Below are 17,724 nucleotides of genomic sequence, written 5' to 3' on the forward strand. Positions count from 1 at the left end.
ATGACAACTCCCCTTACATCTTAAGAGTCCTGCAGGGCAGTATGGTGTTCATTATGTTGAACTTACTGTGAGTATTTTCCATGGAAAGTATGGAATGACAAAATGAAAATAGAACATAAAGACTCTGATTCCAAGTTTTAGTGACTAGGTTACACTGCCAAAAATAAACAAAGAAATAATAATCAGGAACATACTCCTGATCTCTAACTATAATATGTGCCATGCCATCAGACAGTTTCTTTTCAAGAAATGTATCATCTTTTTCTAAGTGGATCTAGGACTCATAGTCAGAAGGACATTAGTAAATATGTTATAGTTGGAAAAGTGACTACGTAAGCTGGAATCTGGATGAGAAAATGATACGGTGCCAGGTGCTCATTTGGGGTGCATTTGGATGCTCTGCTGATTTGTACCTCTGAGGATATGAACAGCAGTTTATGATTTGACTGCCTTGATGATTCAGGCTGGCACCTGAAAATAGAGTGAGCTGAAACATTTTCCAAAAGGGAAAAATTCACAAAAGCATTCTATGTGACCGATACGTCTATTTTGACAGAATTTAAAGGAACACCCATATGCTGTAGCCTAAGATATGGAAAACCCAATCTCTGCTTCTTGAAAGTCTCGTTTTTTGTCCCAGATCACTTTGAATCAGTCAGCACTGGTAATTAGATTCTGAGTTTCTCACAATTCAGTGCCTAAGACACCAGCCACAGGAGAAAGAAATACCACAGGTTTTGGTCTCAAGGCAACCAGAAATGGGCACAGTTCTGTTTCATTTCTAGAACATCTGAAATAACTTCTTTTCAGTTTTCTGAGGCTCAAAAGTAAATTTCTTCAAATGTTGCAGTAAACTTCAAATGTTGCAGCAAAGAAAAACAGGTTTCTCCTGGTAAAGTCCTTTGCGAACTGAGCTAATGCTCCAGACTCTGCAGTAATCATTGCCGTGGTTTAACCCCAACCAGCAGCCAAGCCCCAGCAGCCACTCGCTCACTCCCCCACCAGTGGGACTGGGGAGGGAATCAGAAGGGTAAAAGTGAGATGACTCATGTGTTGAGATAAAGACAGGTCAGTAGGTGAAGCAGAAGCCACACACATAAGCAAAGCAAAGGAATTCATTCCCTGCTTCCCATGGGCAGCAGGTGTTCAGCCATCCCCAGGATAGCAGGGCCCCATCACATGTAACAGTTCTTTGAGAAGACAAAGCCATCGCTCCAAACGTCCCCCCACCTTATTTACTGAGCATGACATCATACAGTATGGAGTACCCCTTGGATCAGTTGGGTCACCTGTCCTGGGGTCACCTAGCCTCACACACACCCCCTCAACTTCTTCCCCAGCATGTCAGTAAGAAAACCAAAAAAGGCCTTTACACTGTGCAAGCCCTGCTCAGCAATAACAAAAACATCTCTGTAATATCAACACTGTTTTCAGCACAAATCCAAAACACCACCCCATACTAGCTACAATGAAGAAAGTTAATTCTACCCCAGCCAAAACCAGCACAGCCATTCTATACATAGCAGATAAAATACCTTTTTCATCACTGCTTTAAGATGTGAAGGAATTTGACTTTAAGAGTGTGTGTAAAATAAAATGTTGCAGATGAAAAGCTGGGTTAATGGGATGACAATTCAACCAAAAAGCTTCAAGGCATAAAAAGGAGCAATACTATAGCACAATACTATTTTAAAAGATATCTGAGGACTTTTCGCATAAATAAACATTGCAACACTTGAACCATGAAATCTGTGACAGGCTAGGGGCTTCAGAGAATGGGACCATGACAGAAAGCTGTGAAGGTTTGTTGGAAAGTCTTGGAGCCTACTCTACATAAAGATACCAATTTACATTTCAGTGGTAAGTGAACAGATTGTTTAGATCAGAGAACCTAACAGTGTACCTGCTGCAAAACATCATGCTACACCATGCGATATAGGGCCAGATAAGATCTTTTCAGAGTGGTTAGAGCTACCTCTTGGGAGTGGCCTCAATGCCACAGTTCTGCAGAAGGGTTGTGGAGCATATCAGTGATGTCCCCATGTCAGCCAGCCATTTTCTCATGTCAGTCATGTAACCAACCCACTGTGAGTGTGTTACCACATCTGTTGTTCTACCTGTGTACATCCATTCCCAGAGCAGGGAGAGAACTAACAGCCATGCTTTGATGCAGCAGGCAGCTCCAGAAAATCATAACATAAGATGGTAACAGGGCATACCTGGATACTTTCAAGTCTATAAAGACAGCAGGCTTCTTCATTGCATTTTCCATGGCTTGTATGAATCCTACCTTTCCTTGCACAGGTCTCCTTTCTGATCCACATATGATACACTGGTCTTCCTGTCCATGGTGTCCTCTGAAAAGTAAACAGCACAAAGTGGTTGCAGAATACACTGCAGAGACCAGCAGAACTGTGCACACACCAGGACATGGTGTGTGTATATCCACCATGGCCCTGTGCAGCCCACATTAAAGCTCAGACTGTGGTGTTAAAATCAGCTGAGCTGTTCCACTACTGCCTAGTCCCATCTTCCTCCTTGGGCCAAAGAGGCCACCTTATCCTCTTCCCGAGCACTGTGCCTGTGGCTTGTTTGACTTCATTCAGATAGCTAAACAGGCAAAACCTGGTCACTTTTCTGGTGCTGAGCTAGTTTCAGGTTGAGGACCCAGGCCATGCACACTAGTCTTACTGGTCAAATGGTAATGGAGGCACAATCTTGAGTCTTCATACTACAGTTATACTGCCACTAATACACACATACAAAGAGAGTTTTGCCCCCTGTAAAGTGAACCATTAGATGTGAAGCAAATTTTTAATCTGCCTGCACACAGAACACTTTATTACAGAGAGAGAAGCATGATTAAGCCACAGAAAATTGTTTGATGAGGTCCAGCTCTTGTCTTTTGTATTCCTGCTCAAGCTGTCATAACTGGGCCATGGCTTCTGGCCACATCATTATACAAGCTCTGTGGACTGACAGTTCTGATTTCACTTCTCTCACTGGCTGTGCCCACATTGCAGGCTGAGCTGCATTTCCACACTGCTGTGTTTGCTGAGCTTTGCCACAGTAGTGGAGTCAGTGAGGGTGCCACTTGAAGAATGACAGCAAGAATCAGTGCTAGTTTAGCCTCTGTGGGAGGTTAAGCATGGCATCATTTGGTCTGGGAGGGAGAGAGGAACACTCTCGAGCTCTCTTGAGGAATTGGGGAGGCTGTATTTAAAATACCTCTGAGGATTGTTCCTCTGCCCTTATTGCATGGGGTACTGTCTCATAACAGCGGTCATTCTTCATCTCTTCTTGTTTCTTCATAGTTTATAAGGCATATTTTATTCCTCTTACTGCTAGGTCAGGAAGTGTGCCACAAATGTCCACCTGTCTAGATATTTAAACTTGGTTGTTGCTTTAATAAATGCAGCAGAGGAAAGTTCTAAGCCCCCAGTTAAAGAAATTTTCTGATACCTCTAAAGTCTGATGTCAAGCAAGCGTCTAGATCAAAGTAGTAATTTTTTACCTTCTCACCTTGCTCTAGCAATTTTGATGGACTAGGCTGTTTTGAGGCAAATGTAGAATAAGGTTCTCAGGGCTTGAATGTGAAAGGCATAGGCTGATAGGTTTACAATATTTTGCCCCAAAAATATAAATATCACCTAGGGGCCACACCCAAATGAAAATTCTTTGATTTAAAATTAGCACCTGAACTTCATCCTGTAAATCCACCTCATTATGGCTTTTTTCCCATGCAATTTATTTTTGGGGTCCATAAAGTTTGCTTTTTCAATCCATTAATAATTCAGAACCTTAATAGTCATTCATCATCATCATGGACAGTCTTCGCGAACGAAGATTTGGGAAAGGTCTCTACCCACGTTTGTTACAAGTGCGCTCATTAACTTTCATTAAGACTCAAAAAACCTGGCAGGGTCCAACAAAATGATTGTTTTGATTTACCATAAGTTGATGTCAGTTCTGCACACATTGAATGTGTCCAGTCCTGTGTGGGAGCTACTGGTTTGTCCTTTCTGCAGAGTTGGTAGCCTGGGATGCAGTTTGACACCTGCCCTGAACATCAGTCACTGGTACTATACCTTTCCCTTAACTCCTCTCTAACTTCAGTACCATTCTCAGCCTGAGGCACATGGCAAATGACAGGTTTTTGCTGAGGTACTGCAAGGTTGATTCTTTAGTTGCACAACAGAAATATATACAGCACTGTGAGTTCTCCTTGCCAGCTGCTACTGAAGGCACTCACATTGCACACTTGGGCACTCTTGCACTGCTGGATCTAAAAGATGGATGTTGTTACTGCATTGAAAGGGACATCTTAAAGCCATACATTACAAGAGTCATTTCCACTTTGGAAATGGCAATTACAAATCAAGGGTGTCCTGCTGTTCCTAATACCACTTTCAAAATCCCATGTTCTGCCCTTATTCCACTATGTGCATAAACAACTGTTGTTCTACTTATGCATGAGTGAAATTGAAATCAGTAATGCTATGACAATGCTTTGAGATAATTCTCTTATTCGAACTCATTATCATGTAAAGTGTTTGTATAACTTCACTACTTGCAAGAAATTCGTATTTTGTCTGAGAATCATATCAGATTCAGAAGTATGTTCTGAATCTATCAGATTCAGAAGATTTGTGAAGTATTAGTGTTGTGTTATCGTGTTATTGCTACTTCTCCTAATTTTAGAATAAAATATTATTTTTTTGAACAGAAAGAAAACAAAAACTGAAAACTGTCATTACCTGCTTTGGAAGTATCATTTTCCCTGTTCTCTAAAAGTCTTTAGGAATACTAATTCTAAGTCTGATCCCAACACAACTCTAAACAGTTTAAAAAAATGCAAGAATGTTTTCTATCACAAAACCAATCCCTCTGTCTTCCACCAGTTCTGATGTCTTTTGGCATCGGGTGACAAGAATTCAGATTTCTGTTAATACATAGATCACTAAAAATTCTGGCTGCAGCAGATTATGATTGATTCAAATTCAGTTTTGTGTTTGTGTTTCACGGACATCAGTTTCCAAGCTGGCATCCTCCTTTGACTTTTCACTACTGTTATCACTTAAGATTATGTTAAACTGGATATTCTTAAAGGATTATAATGAATTGGATCCATTTGCTGCTATAATGATCACATTTGCCTAACTGACACCTAATCACATCTCATCCAGGCTAGATTCCAGAATCAGCAGTGTAGTTCCAGCTGTGCTCCGAGTTTCAGGACTATACGTGCTAAAGTACAGAGCAGCTGCTGTATTGTATAAACATAGAGACACTAAGGAACAGGACTTATATTCTAGTTCTGTGTTGCTCAGTGTGGTCAATAACCTCCCTGTGCAGCCATGAAACATATCTGGACCAGATTCTGACCTATTTAAAACTTTAAAACTCTTTATTATGCTTGTAAGACAGCAGAACCATCCACCAATACTGAGCATCTCCAGGAGTGTCCACTGTGTGTGACAAACATGCCTTTGTTCTGCCTGGCTCCATTTGCAGAACTCCCATACAATGATTTGTGCAGACCTTTTTTTGATTTTTGTCTACAAAGTTTTTATGAATTCTAATTCTATGGGTAAGTAGCACTGCCTAAACCTTTCATTGCTGCTGTTCTCCATTGTGTGCCTTCATGCAGAAATCACTGGCTTGGCTGCCTGAGAGCCGGTAACTCAAGAACCCCCATCCCTAGCAGAAAACAGCAACACTAGCAAACATGATCATTAAATGGATCCAGGTAGATTTCCGTATCGCCGATTGGGCTACAAGAATGAAAGCACTCTGTGCCTTAACTTCAGTAATCATGGGCATGATCCTGGAGGTACCTATACCTCTTTGACTTAAGGATTGGGCCACAATAGTGAAATCCCTTTTACTTTGCAGTCATCAGGAAGAACAGAAGTGAAACAGTGCCCCAAGGGAAATGGACAAAGCATTTCTGGTTTAGGCTGTGGTAGGTATCCATAGTTTCCAAAGCCTTTGGTCCAACCTGTATTTTAAAAATCACATTGCTCTGGGATCACCCACTTAACACAACTGACTGCCAAAGCACAAAGTGAAGAAACATGCCAGAGATTATAACAAAGAATTTGTAGTAGAGCAGGGGTTTCAGCTTTGTTTCCCAGATAGTAGTCTCCCCACAGAGGTGTACTTCTCATACTCTGAGATGACCATCAGGTGACCAGCTGAAGGTCCCTTCTTACTTATATCTTTTCCTTCTCTTTATTAATGCAGTTCTAGGGGGTTGGCTTATTCCATCATTGATTTATAGAGAGGAATAAGTTTTACAGAGGGTTCAGAGTGAAATCAGAGGGTCTTATTCTGCTCAAAGATCACAAGTATAAAGTGACTCCACTGAAGTCAGGGTGAATCCCCCCAGTTTTACACCACTGTATCCAAACTCAGACTGTCACTAAGTCATTTTATAGAGGAGAATAGGGTAGAAGTGCTGAAAGGTTTCATTTCATTGTCAGAGGCCACTTGTGCTGTGGCTAGGGGTTGCTCAGCAAATAATTTGAAACCCATCCTGATAATTAGTGGGTGTTTTCTTTGTTATCTTCTGTCCTTTGACAGATATGCAGAATGGAGTTTCAACATAATGCAGATGTATGGTCTGCATGGTCTGGGAAGGAAGAAGAGTTTTGCAGCACAAAACAGAGACTTTTGTCACTGCCAAGCACTCAGCATTTTGCCCTTCTCCTTTGCATTGCAAGGATTCAACATAGCAAAAGGTTACCAGAGATGGGGAACGGTAGGGGGATGGAGATCAATAGGGCTATGATTTATCAAGCAAAAGAACAACCTTAAGGAAAACTTCTGCTGAGGTTGTTGGAAAGAAGAGCTCTGGGGTGCCTGTGAAGCTGATGATTTAATGAAAGTAAAAGCTCTGTGGTGGCTGATATGACATGTAAATAATATGTTTGAAGGAGTCTATAAAGGGTAGAGCTGCCCTTAATAACCTATTATGTATTATCAGCTGCCCCATTGTACCTTCTGGCACGGTGGGGCGCTGGGTGCGGTGCGGCCGAGCGTCAGCCCTCACTAGTTCATTGCCAGGTCATCTCTGGGGAGGAAGCGTTCCCTGTTTACAAGAAATGCAAGACAAGGGCCAGAGGGCCAGGCTGACCGCAAGCTGAGGCCACCACAGCTCACTGCCTCTCCCTCGGGCCTGTGAGAGCAGAGAGGGGGTGTGCATTGAGCAGGGAGGGGGTATGCCACTTGTTGGAGGCCCAAGGACTCTGTTTTATTTTCATGCATGTCCAGCCTTTACTGGTGCTTTGTTTTCCTGAGTGGTTTAAAGCCACAGGATTAGGGAGGTAATGGTGCTCACAGACAGCTGTGCACTCCAGGGTACATGTCACTGAAGTGTGGAGTGGCTGTGCAGGTTTGTACAGATGCCTCAAAGCAAGAGCAGCCAATCCAGCCTAGCACATCTGGCATATAGCTAGTGAAACCTCAATCTCAAGCTTTCTCTTATCCCTTCTCTACTCATAGTGACCCAGGCTGGGCCAGAGAACACTCCCTGAGATGAAGCCCCAACACCTTTATGCTCCTCACTGTCAGTGCTCCCTTACAAAACTAGCCTGCACCAGCACCATTGTTCTCTGAGCACCTCTAGGAGCAGTGGTTGAAGATGGGAGAGTTTTGACCCTAATATTGTCTGGAATAGAGCAAAGCCTTATGCACCTGAGCAAAAACCCTCTTTTCCTCTCCTATATTCTGCACCACAACAATTCAAGGAAGAGCAAAATTCAAATTGAAATGCTTGTGGCATGAGGAAGAGATCCTTTCTGGCCTTGGTAGGCAAACAAGTTTATGGCTCAGAGTGTGAAATGTGATTATCCCTGTGTTACCTTGCCTTGACAGGCTGTGTATGTTATGAGCAGACATCATGTCTTTCCTGCCCTTTTCAGACTTCAGATATAATATTTGCCTTGATGATCTGCCATAACAGGGAACTGACTGGCTAAACATATGCTGCACTAATAGGCATTTCCTTTTGTTGGCTCTAAATACATTTGGACTTGAATTTCCTTTAGTAGTGAGCCTTCCTTTTGCAGAATGAATTAAAATAATAATTTACAAATGGATACAAGAAAATAAATAACCAGTTTTAATAGAACAGGGTTATTCAGCACCCTATTGCCTCCTCCAATTACTGTCACTGCATTGAGTTCATATGATTTTAATTTTATGCAATAAGGATGTCACTGTCTGAGAAAGACAGGCTTTTAATTAGTAACTGCTGAGCATGGGACTTGAAATAAAGCCAGGGATAGGGATACTGCGTGTAGAAAAAAAGCTGGATTCAATCCTCTTGGTCCAACAATAGAGGGTTGGGGTTTGGGGGGTATTGATTACTTTTCCTCTCCCACTGGATAGAGGGGATTTTATATATGTGGGCTTTGCATAACCCAGCTGTGTCCAGGTGAGATTCTGGTCTTGCATCCCATATATTATAAGCAGTTATGAGCTAAGATCCCTATGACAGGGGAGTTAAAATGGGCACAGGCTGGAGTCTGTGGATGGGAAGGTTATGGCAGCAACTTAGTAGTCATTTGTAAACTGAGCATATCTGATTCTGAGCAGCTGTGTCAAGCTCATCACCACTCAGCTGGCTTCAGGGAAGTTATACTTGTAGAGGATGTACTCCACAGGGAAAGAATAACTGTACCTTCTTAGGTAGTTCTTGAAAACTTGCTTTGCCGACTCACGCCAAGTAATTGCTAATGAAATCACCAATGCACACAGAAAAATATTTAGTCAAAATTGTCATTCATTTCAGAGCTTTGATGGATCTAGTCTAACAGAATTCAATACCACAGCCATTCTCTTTTTAGCAAAGAATTAAGAGAATCGTCTTTTAGCAATCTAGAACCATGGTTTCGCTAATGAATGGAGGAAACATCCTGGACAAAAAGACATTCTGTCCCCCACAAAAGGCAGAGCAGAAGTCAGCACTTACCTCAGAAACCCAAAGAGTTCACTTACTTCCTATTGCCACTATGTGGAAACAATGCATATGGGAAGCCATGTGTTGATAATTACTGACAAAAGCAGCTTTTAATACAGTGGTTCCACTATAGGAATGGAACCAAGGACGTGATTTCTAGCTTCCTCAACTGCTTCTTTTGTTTTGTGGTGACATTTTTGGCAAAAAACTGCTTTAATTTTTACCTGCAGGCACTTTTGAACCCCTAAGAAATTTTCAGAAAATAAATCAGGGGGCTCTTTGGCCTTCAAGTATATTGGTAGTAATTAATTTGCATCATCTAATTTGCAGTTTGCAACAGATGCAAAGGAAAGAATATTCTCTCTCTGTCGTGGCACTGACTGGGGATACCAGAGTGAAAGACCACGGGGAGGCAGCAGGGAAGTAATCCAGGTAGTCCGGGTATCTGAATGCTGAACAGGTACCTGTTAACTGAATGCTGACACAATGGTTAAAACCTCAGCACACCCTGGAAGTCATTAAGCAAGGTATCCTTTGCTGATCTCTTGAGTTTTATATGCTGGGACCATCCTGTATGCTATATATACCTTATGGATACCAATTATGGGTTCCTTTCAAATACAAACACAGCAGAGGTTCTTTAAGTGCTGCACTTGTTCCTACCCTTCTTTACACTGAAAGTACATTGAAACTTACCTCCAAAAGAAACTAATTTATTCCAAGGAAGCTAATTCAGGCTGACTGGTGATGGTGATTAATGATAAGCCACCCAGTCTCCTTCTCTAAAAACTGCATTTTGGAATACTGAAATCCAATTAAGGAGTCCCTTGTTCCTGGACAGACACACGAGAATGATGGAAGTGCTCAGGAGCTGGGATGGGATAATCTGAATGTCCTCACTGGCCACACAAGACTTGCTTTGATCTCGAGAGGGTTTAGTCACAGGAGTCTCCCACTTGCCTGCTCCCTCCATATCATTAATAGAGAGGGAATCTCCCCCTCTACTCTGTCCTCCTGAGACTCCACCTGGAGTTCTCAGCACAAGAAAGACAATGACCTGTTAGAGTGGCTCCAGAGGAGCCCACAAAGGTTCTCAGAGGGCTGGAGCACTTCTGCTATGGAGACAGGCTGGGAGAGCTGGGGTTGTTCAGCCTGCAGAAGAGAAGGCTCTGGGGGGATCTCATTGCAGCCTTCCAGTACTTAAAGAGGGCTTATAAAAAGGAGGGAGGGTGACTTTTTACATAGGCAGATAATGATAAGACAAGGGGGAATGGTTTTAAACTAAAAGAGGGGAGATTTAGATTATACATTAGGAAGAAATTCTTTACCTAGAGGGTGGGGAGGCCCTAGCACAGGTTGCCCAGAGAAGCTGTGGCTGCCCCATCCCTGGGAGTGTTCAAGGTCAGGTTGGACGGGGCTTGGAGCAACCTGGTCTGGTGGAAGGTGACCCTGTCCATGGCAAGGGGGTGGAACTAGATCATCTGTCAGGTCTCTTCCAACCCAAACCATTCTATAATTCTGTTCTGTGATTCTGTGTTCTAAACTGTGGCACTAAAACTGCATGACATCTGAACCCTGGATTAATTGTTGCTACTTCAGGGAGATGATGAAGTGCTTTTGACTAACACGTTTCCAGCACATTTCCACTGTCTGCTGCAGATTCATTGCAAGTCAGAAATATGCTGTACATCTGTCCCAACATATGTGATAATACCTTGTAGGCACTGTGATGGATCTACTGCAGTAGCATTTGAAGGATCATGGCCAGCACATTTTAACAGCCTAACCAGCTGCACTTCAGATGTATAAGGAGCCACTTGGTGGACAGGATAAATAGTCCACAGCATAGCTGACTGGTCTGGGGATACATTGATATAAATACCTTACAAAAAAAAGAGCACTCCCCTTCTCCCTTCATGATCATAGACCATGAAGCAGAAGGCAAGTGAGATTTATGAGCCTTTCTTTAGGATGCATCACTCAATTTATTGAAAGCAAACTGCAGGCAATCTGATCCTTACTGGTACAGAGGACTTACATCATCAGTGGAAGTCACAGGCTTTAAGCTGAGATTTTCACCAACTCAGACTTTTTTCTTGTTGTTGTTTTCAGGCAGTTGGTGACTCTAAAGGAGGAAACAGGACATCACTTCTGTGTGTGGCCAAGAGATGAGCATACAGCCAAGAGCATTTGTGGTGTTATGCAAACAAAAATACATGGTCTTCATAGACCTTTATTATAGTAACTTTGTCTGTGTTTTTTGTCACTGTTAAATCACCCACTTAATAGAGACTTGTGTCTGGACTTTATTTACAAAGTGCTAGTACAAGGATCAGTTCAGCTTCCCTCTCCTTGATGGCTTCACCCTCCCCTCAGTCACTGAGGTCACTTGAGGTGAGATGTAAACAAACTATAGGAGCAGGATAAGCAGAGAATCTGTAGACTCCAGAACACTTTTTCAGATGTACCAATACATGTTCAGAGATAAAGGCACACAGGTAACTAGTAGGGTGCATCTGTACAGCTTCTCCCTGCTCTGTACCTATCAGCAGCTCTGGTAATTATAATGTAACTGGTGCTAACTGAAAGACTTTTGCTGCACTGCATCCTCCTGCATTTATTCAGTCAATTAAATGTCAGACTGTCCCAGAAGGCCCATTGCTTCCTTTCTTGTGCTGGTTAACTCTTGGAATGATGACAGACAATTGCTGGAGGAGCAGCAGATAATGTGCCTGCAATCTGTTCTCATCCAACCAAATTATTGCTACAAGGAGGAGAATTAGTTGGGTATTACTGTGTCTATTGAGATATTGAAACCTCCAGGACTATTTTTCCCCTTGTTCTTCATACGCACACTTTTATTTGCATCTTCCATTGCATTAAAATTTATTGCTTACAGTAAGCTTATTTAGCAGTGCTTTTAATGAGCTAAAGAAAAGTATCATTAGCAGTTCATGGACACAGTTCAAGTCTTCAGAAGCTAGGAGTGCTAGGAGACCACAGGAGCATAGACATGTATGGTGGATGAAGATGTGTGAGTTCATTGGAGTAAAACACATGCTGAGTATTGGGAAAGGTGTACTGCCCAGGAGCTCTGCGACAATATAGAACAGTCTCAGAAGTAAACACCAGAGTGCTGCTGGAGTGGTCAGAGAAGAGCAAAATGGAAATGGTGGCACAAATATGCTTATGCCTATCCCTTGTGCAAATGAGATCCATAACATTTTGAGACTTCTCTTTAAACACAAGCCATGCCACTGGCTGCAGGTCTACTGTAAATGAAGCCCCTGTAGCAGTTCAGCAATATTGCAAGTTCTGCTACTACATGAGCCTTTAATGCCATTCATAATGATTACAGGACTAATATACTGAGGCATTCTTCCCAAATTGTAATGTGTTCTTACATTAACATAATGCAGTCATTTATCAGAGAGAGAGAGAGAAAAGGAGGGAGGGCCTTAATTTCATGTCTGCTGGGGCAAACAATTACAAATTGCAGGACTGTGTGAGTAAGGACTGAGACTGGCTCAACTATTAATAAGCTCCCTGAACTGTCCCTGTATTTGCCTTGCTCTTGCTTTCACTTGCACTGAGGCCCCTTTGCTGTTGAGGCTAGGCAGGTTTTCAAAGTTTGGTGATGCCACTTACACTGAAAAACTGCAGACACTAATAATAAACAAGAGGAACAGTGCTGCTGCTCGGCCCTTCATCCAGGCATGAGAAGTGCACTGGGCAGCCTGTGAGAACTCATGGACTCTGTGCATGAGGGAAAAGCTGGAGGTGTAACAGAAAGGCTGACAGCCACATCTGCATGGGAGACACACAGCCCTGTTTGCGCTTAGAAATGAGGAAATAAGAGTCTGGTCAGTGGCCTTGGGAATCTCTTTCTTCATTGCCCTCCCACTTACATTAACCCCTCTTTGCCCAGCCTCCTATCACTCTAGTGTTGGCTTTGAAGTTTTGGGTTTGTTCACATCTGGGAACCCCACATGGGAGATCAAAGAAAAATAAAGAGGTGAGGCAGAGCTGTGAAAGGAAGTTAATGTTTCAGAGGAAATGAGAAGTACAGAAATCATACACACTGAGTAATCCAGGCTCGCATCACAGACTAACCTGGTTGGCCAACATGTCTATTGGAAAACACAGAGATGTCAGACTTTGTTTCTCAAGACTCACCCTGTTGGCTGAATGCTGGAACCTTGCCCTGGAAATGTAAAAGGCTTGGGGCCACTGTGGTATATAAGCTGTATATGAACTCCCAGAACGACACTGTGGCCAAAAATACTAGTATGGTCCTTGAATGTAAAACCTCAGTAAAGTCAAGTAAGAGTAGATGGGTGTTAGAGCTGGTATACTTGGTAGAGCAGTCTTGGTATATGTCTTTCGTCAGTGCTGAAATAATGAGTTTTGTGTTGCAGTACCAAGAACAGTGCGAAAACTGGCTAGTAGTAAAAACTGATGCTAAAATGGGTAGTAAATTGAATAATGCTAATGGATAATTGGAAGAAGTTCAGAGATTTTAGAATGATTAAATGATAGGAGGCATGACATAGTAAGACACCAAGATGTTCACCTATTTCATATAGAAGTCAAAATGAAGGGACAACCTGAATGCAGCCTGTAAGTACACAGTAACAACATTTGGAAGACTGCTGCCAGTTCAGCAGACAAAGGTTTAACAAGATCTAGTAACTGGAGTTTGGAGTTAGGCGTATTCAGATTGGCAATAAACGACATCTTTCTAAGGTAAAGGGCAGGCACCATCTGGATTACCTACCTCTAGTCATGCTTTGTGGAGGTTTTGAAATCATGGGCAATTTTAATTGAATTTTTCTTTTTCTAAAAGAAAATGCTGTGAAGCCACTGGCCTGTATTGCATACTGGATCCAGTACTCTTACTGCACAGCTTTCTCGAGGTTTCTGGAGCTGAATTCAGATTTCCTGGAAACAACTTGAGGATTCTGGGATCTGAGTATCTTGTAGTTTGATTGATACCATTGGTATTACAGTTATACTTTTCTCATCATTCTGTTTTCCCAGAAAAACCCATTGTTACAACATCTAACTTCCATTTTTAATAAGCACTGAGATGTTAGCATGATTTTACTGCATCGATTTTGAGGGGTTGACTAGGGAGGAACAAAGCAGTTCTGGTTGCAACTAAGTATGAACTTTTTACTCCGAACTGAGGGAATAATACCACTGAGCTAGTCTGTTCTTATTCTCTCTGCAGTGCCTACACTGAGCCTTACAAGGTATGCCCAGTTTCCATGATACCAATGGAAGTTGTCACATCAGATGAGGAGCAGAGAAGTTCAGAAGAGGAGGAGAGCAGCCCTGGTGATCCCAGCCTCATCAACAAGGTAAAAGTCCCAAAAATGGGGACTGCATGAAAGCTGGAGAGGAAAAAGCAGTTAGCAGAAGGATCTGGATTCTCAACTCTCTCTGCTCTTTGTCTCATGCTCATTTAGGAATGTCAGAGCCATCAGTCCTTTACTCCCCTGGTGTGTTAACAGCAATTTGCCCCTATAGCATGTGGCAAAGGCAAAGAATGTAGTCCAAAGACAGATAGTGGAGGCAGCATAAACAGCAAGAAAGTCCTGACTTCAATGTCAGGAAAAATGTCTCGCTCCAAAGGATTTAGCTGCAATCTTGAAAATTTAAAACTCCACTGAGTAAAAAAAAGACAAATACCGTATTGGAACCAGTTTTGCTTTGGCTGGAGTAAACTATTTAGTAGGTCTCTGCCATCTCACAATTCTCTCATTACAGGAAAATCCACTTGTATTTGGGTTTATTTTACTGATTTCTGATTAATAAAACAGCTCTTAAAAAAATTATGGGGAAGATCATGGAAATGTGACCACATCTTAAGACCATTTAAGGCTGTTTTAATCTCCAGTAAGCTGGCTAACAGTGCAGTTGTTAAACAAATGGCATTGAGCAGGCTTAGGCACAAATTTACCTTCGTTTTTCACTGGAGGGTGTGTGTGCGCATGCGTGCGTGTGTACGCGTGTCTGTGCTTAAAAACCAACGTGAGCCTACCCTTGGGTTACTGTACAAGCACACAGTGCATAGCTCATTTGGTATGCATGCAACAAATGGGTATGTTCTTCTGAAGTCTTCCAATTTGAGCCCCAGGCACTAAGGCTGCATAGGAAAACAGCAAATCCTGATTACCTGCACCTCTCTCTGCCTTTCATTTTGTCCTGGTCTCTCAGTGTCAACACAGCTATACAACTTCCTGATTATAGATAGCTTGTGTTTGGTCATGAGCATGTGTCAGAGCCTGAAAAAGTCTGTGCAGATGAGCCTCCAAATCCAAATGATGGCTAAATAAGGGTCAACTCTGTCAAGGAAAAGCATAAGTAGATTGATTCTAGGAAGATCAGATCTCTTCAGGCATTGCCAGAACGTGAAGCTTTGTTTAGAGGCCAGTATGAAGAGGGAAGCATAGTTTCCCCCCTACCAGGACACCAGTTCTTTAGAAACAGAAAATAGAAACTGCAAGCAGAATGACATTGAAAGGTAACCTAAATTGCTGTTGCTTTAATCTTGGAGGGGAAATAGCTTCCTTTGATTTCCCCACATGCCATATCTCAGTTATGTCTAGCCTGCAGGGTGCTAAACTGCCTCTGGTACCAGTGGAAAAGACTGTGGTTTGATCTTCATGATGACATGAAACAAGTGAAACAGTCACAATCAATCTTTTTTCCTCTGAGATTTGTGAGGTTTTATTTGCTGGTTGGTTGTTGCTTTCACACTGTTTTGGAAAGGGAAAAGCCTTTAAATTTCTGACATTCCCCATTAAGTGAAAAACATTTTTCTTTTCAGATAGTTTCCTATTAGTTAGCTGACAAACCACTAGCATTTCTAGAGTGTACCCTAGTGTCTTATCTAAGATGACTAGATTTCTCAGGATCTCGTGATGGTAGTTGTGAAGTGACTATAAAACTTTGACTTGAGTTCACAAGGGAATGCATGCAATCACTGTGCACTGGGAAGTAAATTCAAGACTGCTAAAAACAATTTTATTGCCACTTCTTGTAGGGTTTTACTAAAGACACTGGGAAATAATGTTTTTCTAAATGTCTCCCTTATTGCACCTCATGTATTTTAATTGTTCTGTTGCCCTGGTGTAACCACACTGTGTGGCTGTCAGAGAAGAAGGCAGCACTTAGAGAACAAGTATGTGCTTCAGAGTCTAACTGGAGGTATCTCTCCCACTCTTCAGAACACAAACTGTTTGCACATGGCTGATAGAGAACATCAGAACAGGTGTGGTTGCTTTGTTGGCCTTTGCTTCTCAAGCTGACTGTCAGCAAGGATCACAGTACCCAGTACCAGACTTCCGCAAGCTCTTGGGGAGCTCTCTTAAAACAGCTTCACTTTACTGCAGGCCATATTTCCAAGCCAGCTGACGAACCAGTGAGTGCTCATGTCTCAGGAAGCACTGGTGTCTTTACAGAGGACTTCATAGAGGACTGTTTTTCCTACCCTGCTGCTCCTGCCTCTGCTTATTGTCTTCTCACACCAGTCTTCTATGTGCCAAGGGAACATTAGCTGCTCTATCAAAACCTGCTTCTATAATGCCAAAGTGCAAAGAACTTGTCCAGCTCCCTGATGAAGTGATGTATCTCTTGGAACAAAATGCCTGGGAGTGGCTGTACAATATGAAAGAGTTCAGATGCACTGTCACTTGGGGAGAATTGGCAGACACATATTGGTCTGGATGCAAAAATAGGATTTCAAAATGAGCTAATCTTGTCAAAACAGCCATTTAGGGCTGGCAGGCTAAGAATCAAATTTGGATTTTAAAAGACACATACGCACATGCCAAAAAAAAAAAGAATCTTCTGGGGTTTGTTTGTTTGATTTCTGTTTTTCTGCTCCTCAGGGAAACTTGGTTTAAATAAATGCATGAAACAGCCTCGATTATAAAATCTCCCCCCTGTGTCCAGATACATGAATTTCATTTACATTGAGCTGAATTCTATCTGCTGCCTTTCGCGGTCATGAGTGAATTTCTGTACCAAAATGCAAGGAGCATGCTTTGGTTTTGCTCATCTGCTTTCTCTTAGCTTGTTTGCTGGAGAATCTCAAGACTTCCAGTTTGAAGCAGATTTTTTCCTCTAATGTTTCTTTTTAAGCTCATTTTTACAAGTAAATTTAGTTTAAAAAGTTAGCTTTGTACACACATTTCCTAGTATTGTTTCAACAGCTCATCTCCTTTGAATCCATGCTCTCCTGGGGACCAGACTCATGCAAGTGGGGAGAAATTTTCAGGGGCTGCTAGAGCCCCTGCACTGTAAACAATCTGAAACACAGCCAGTAGTATCTGTTGTGGTATTTTTTACATTATCAACTTTATTTTAAAGAGCAAAAAGAGAGGCTTTCATCTCTGTTAGAGGAATTTTCATTATTAAAAACCTATTTAGAATGGGGCAGGTATAAAAATGTAAAACAGGAGGTGGATTTTGAATTTTTGCCTTTATTCCACTGGGAGTACCTCAGACCCTGAGAAGTCTAGCATTTGTCATCAGAAGTCACATGGTAGTCCTGATTCTTCTGTATAAGAGTAACAGTGAAAATTCATTATTTCTGGTTAAAAAGGCTCTTTATTTCCTTCTCTTCACTCTGCTGGCATATCATAACAACTTAGAGAACTCAGAGACAGGGAATGCTGTAAGTTTTCTCAACCTTTGAGATTCTACTGGATTATATTACGAAGAGCGGTGCCCTTCACTTACACTACTGA

General features: G+C 42.1%; 1 protein-coding gene across 1 annotated transcript in view; it reads left to right on the forward strand.

Annotated features, from left to right (window-relative positions):
* Window positions 1-17,724, forward strand: part of FGD5 (FYVE, RhoGEF and PH domain containing 5) — an 85,977-nt gene that overhangs the window by 15,711 nt on the left and 52,542 nt on the right. Inside the window, exon 3 of the mRNA XM_018068637.2 lies at window positions 14,199-14,328. Coding sequence (XP_017924126.2) covers window positions 14,199-14,328 — 130 coding nt within the window. The remainder of the gene's footprint in view (window positions 1-14,198; window positions 14,329-17,724) is intronic.

Source organism: Manacus vitellinus, unplaced genomic scaffold, assembly GCF_001715985.3.
Source record: "Manacus vitellinus isolate BGI_N305 unplaced genomic scaffold, ASM171598v3 scaffold_14_pilon, whole genome shotgun sequence".
NCBI lineage: Eukaryota > Metazoa > Chordata > Aves > Passeriformes > Pipridae > Manacus > Manacus vitellinus.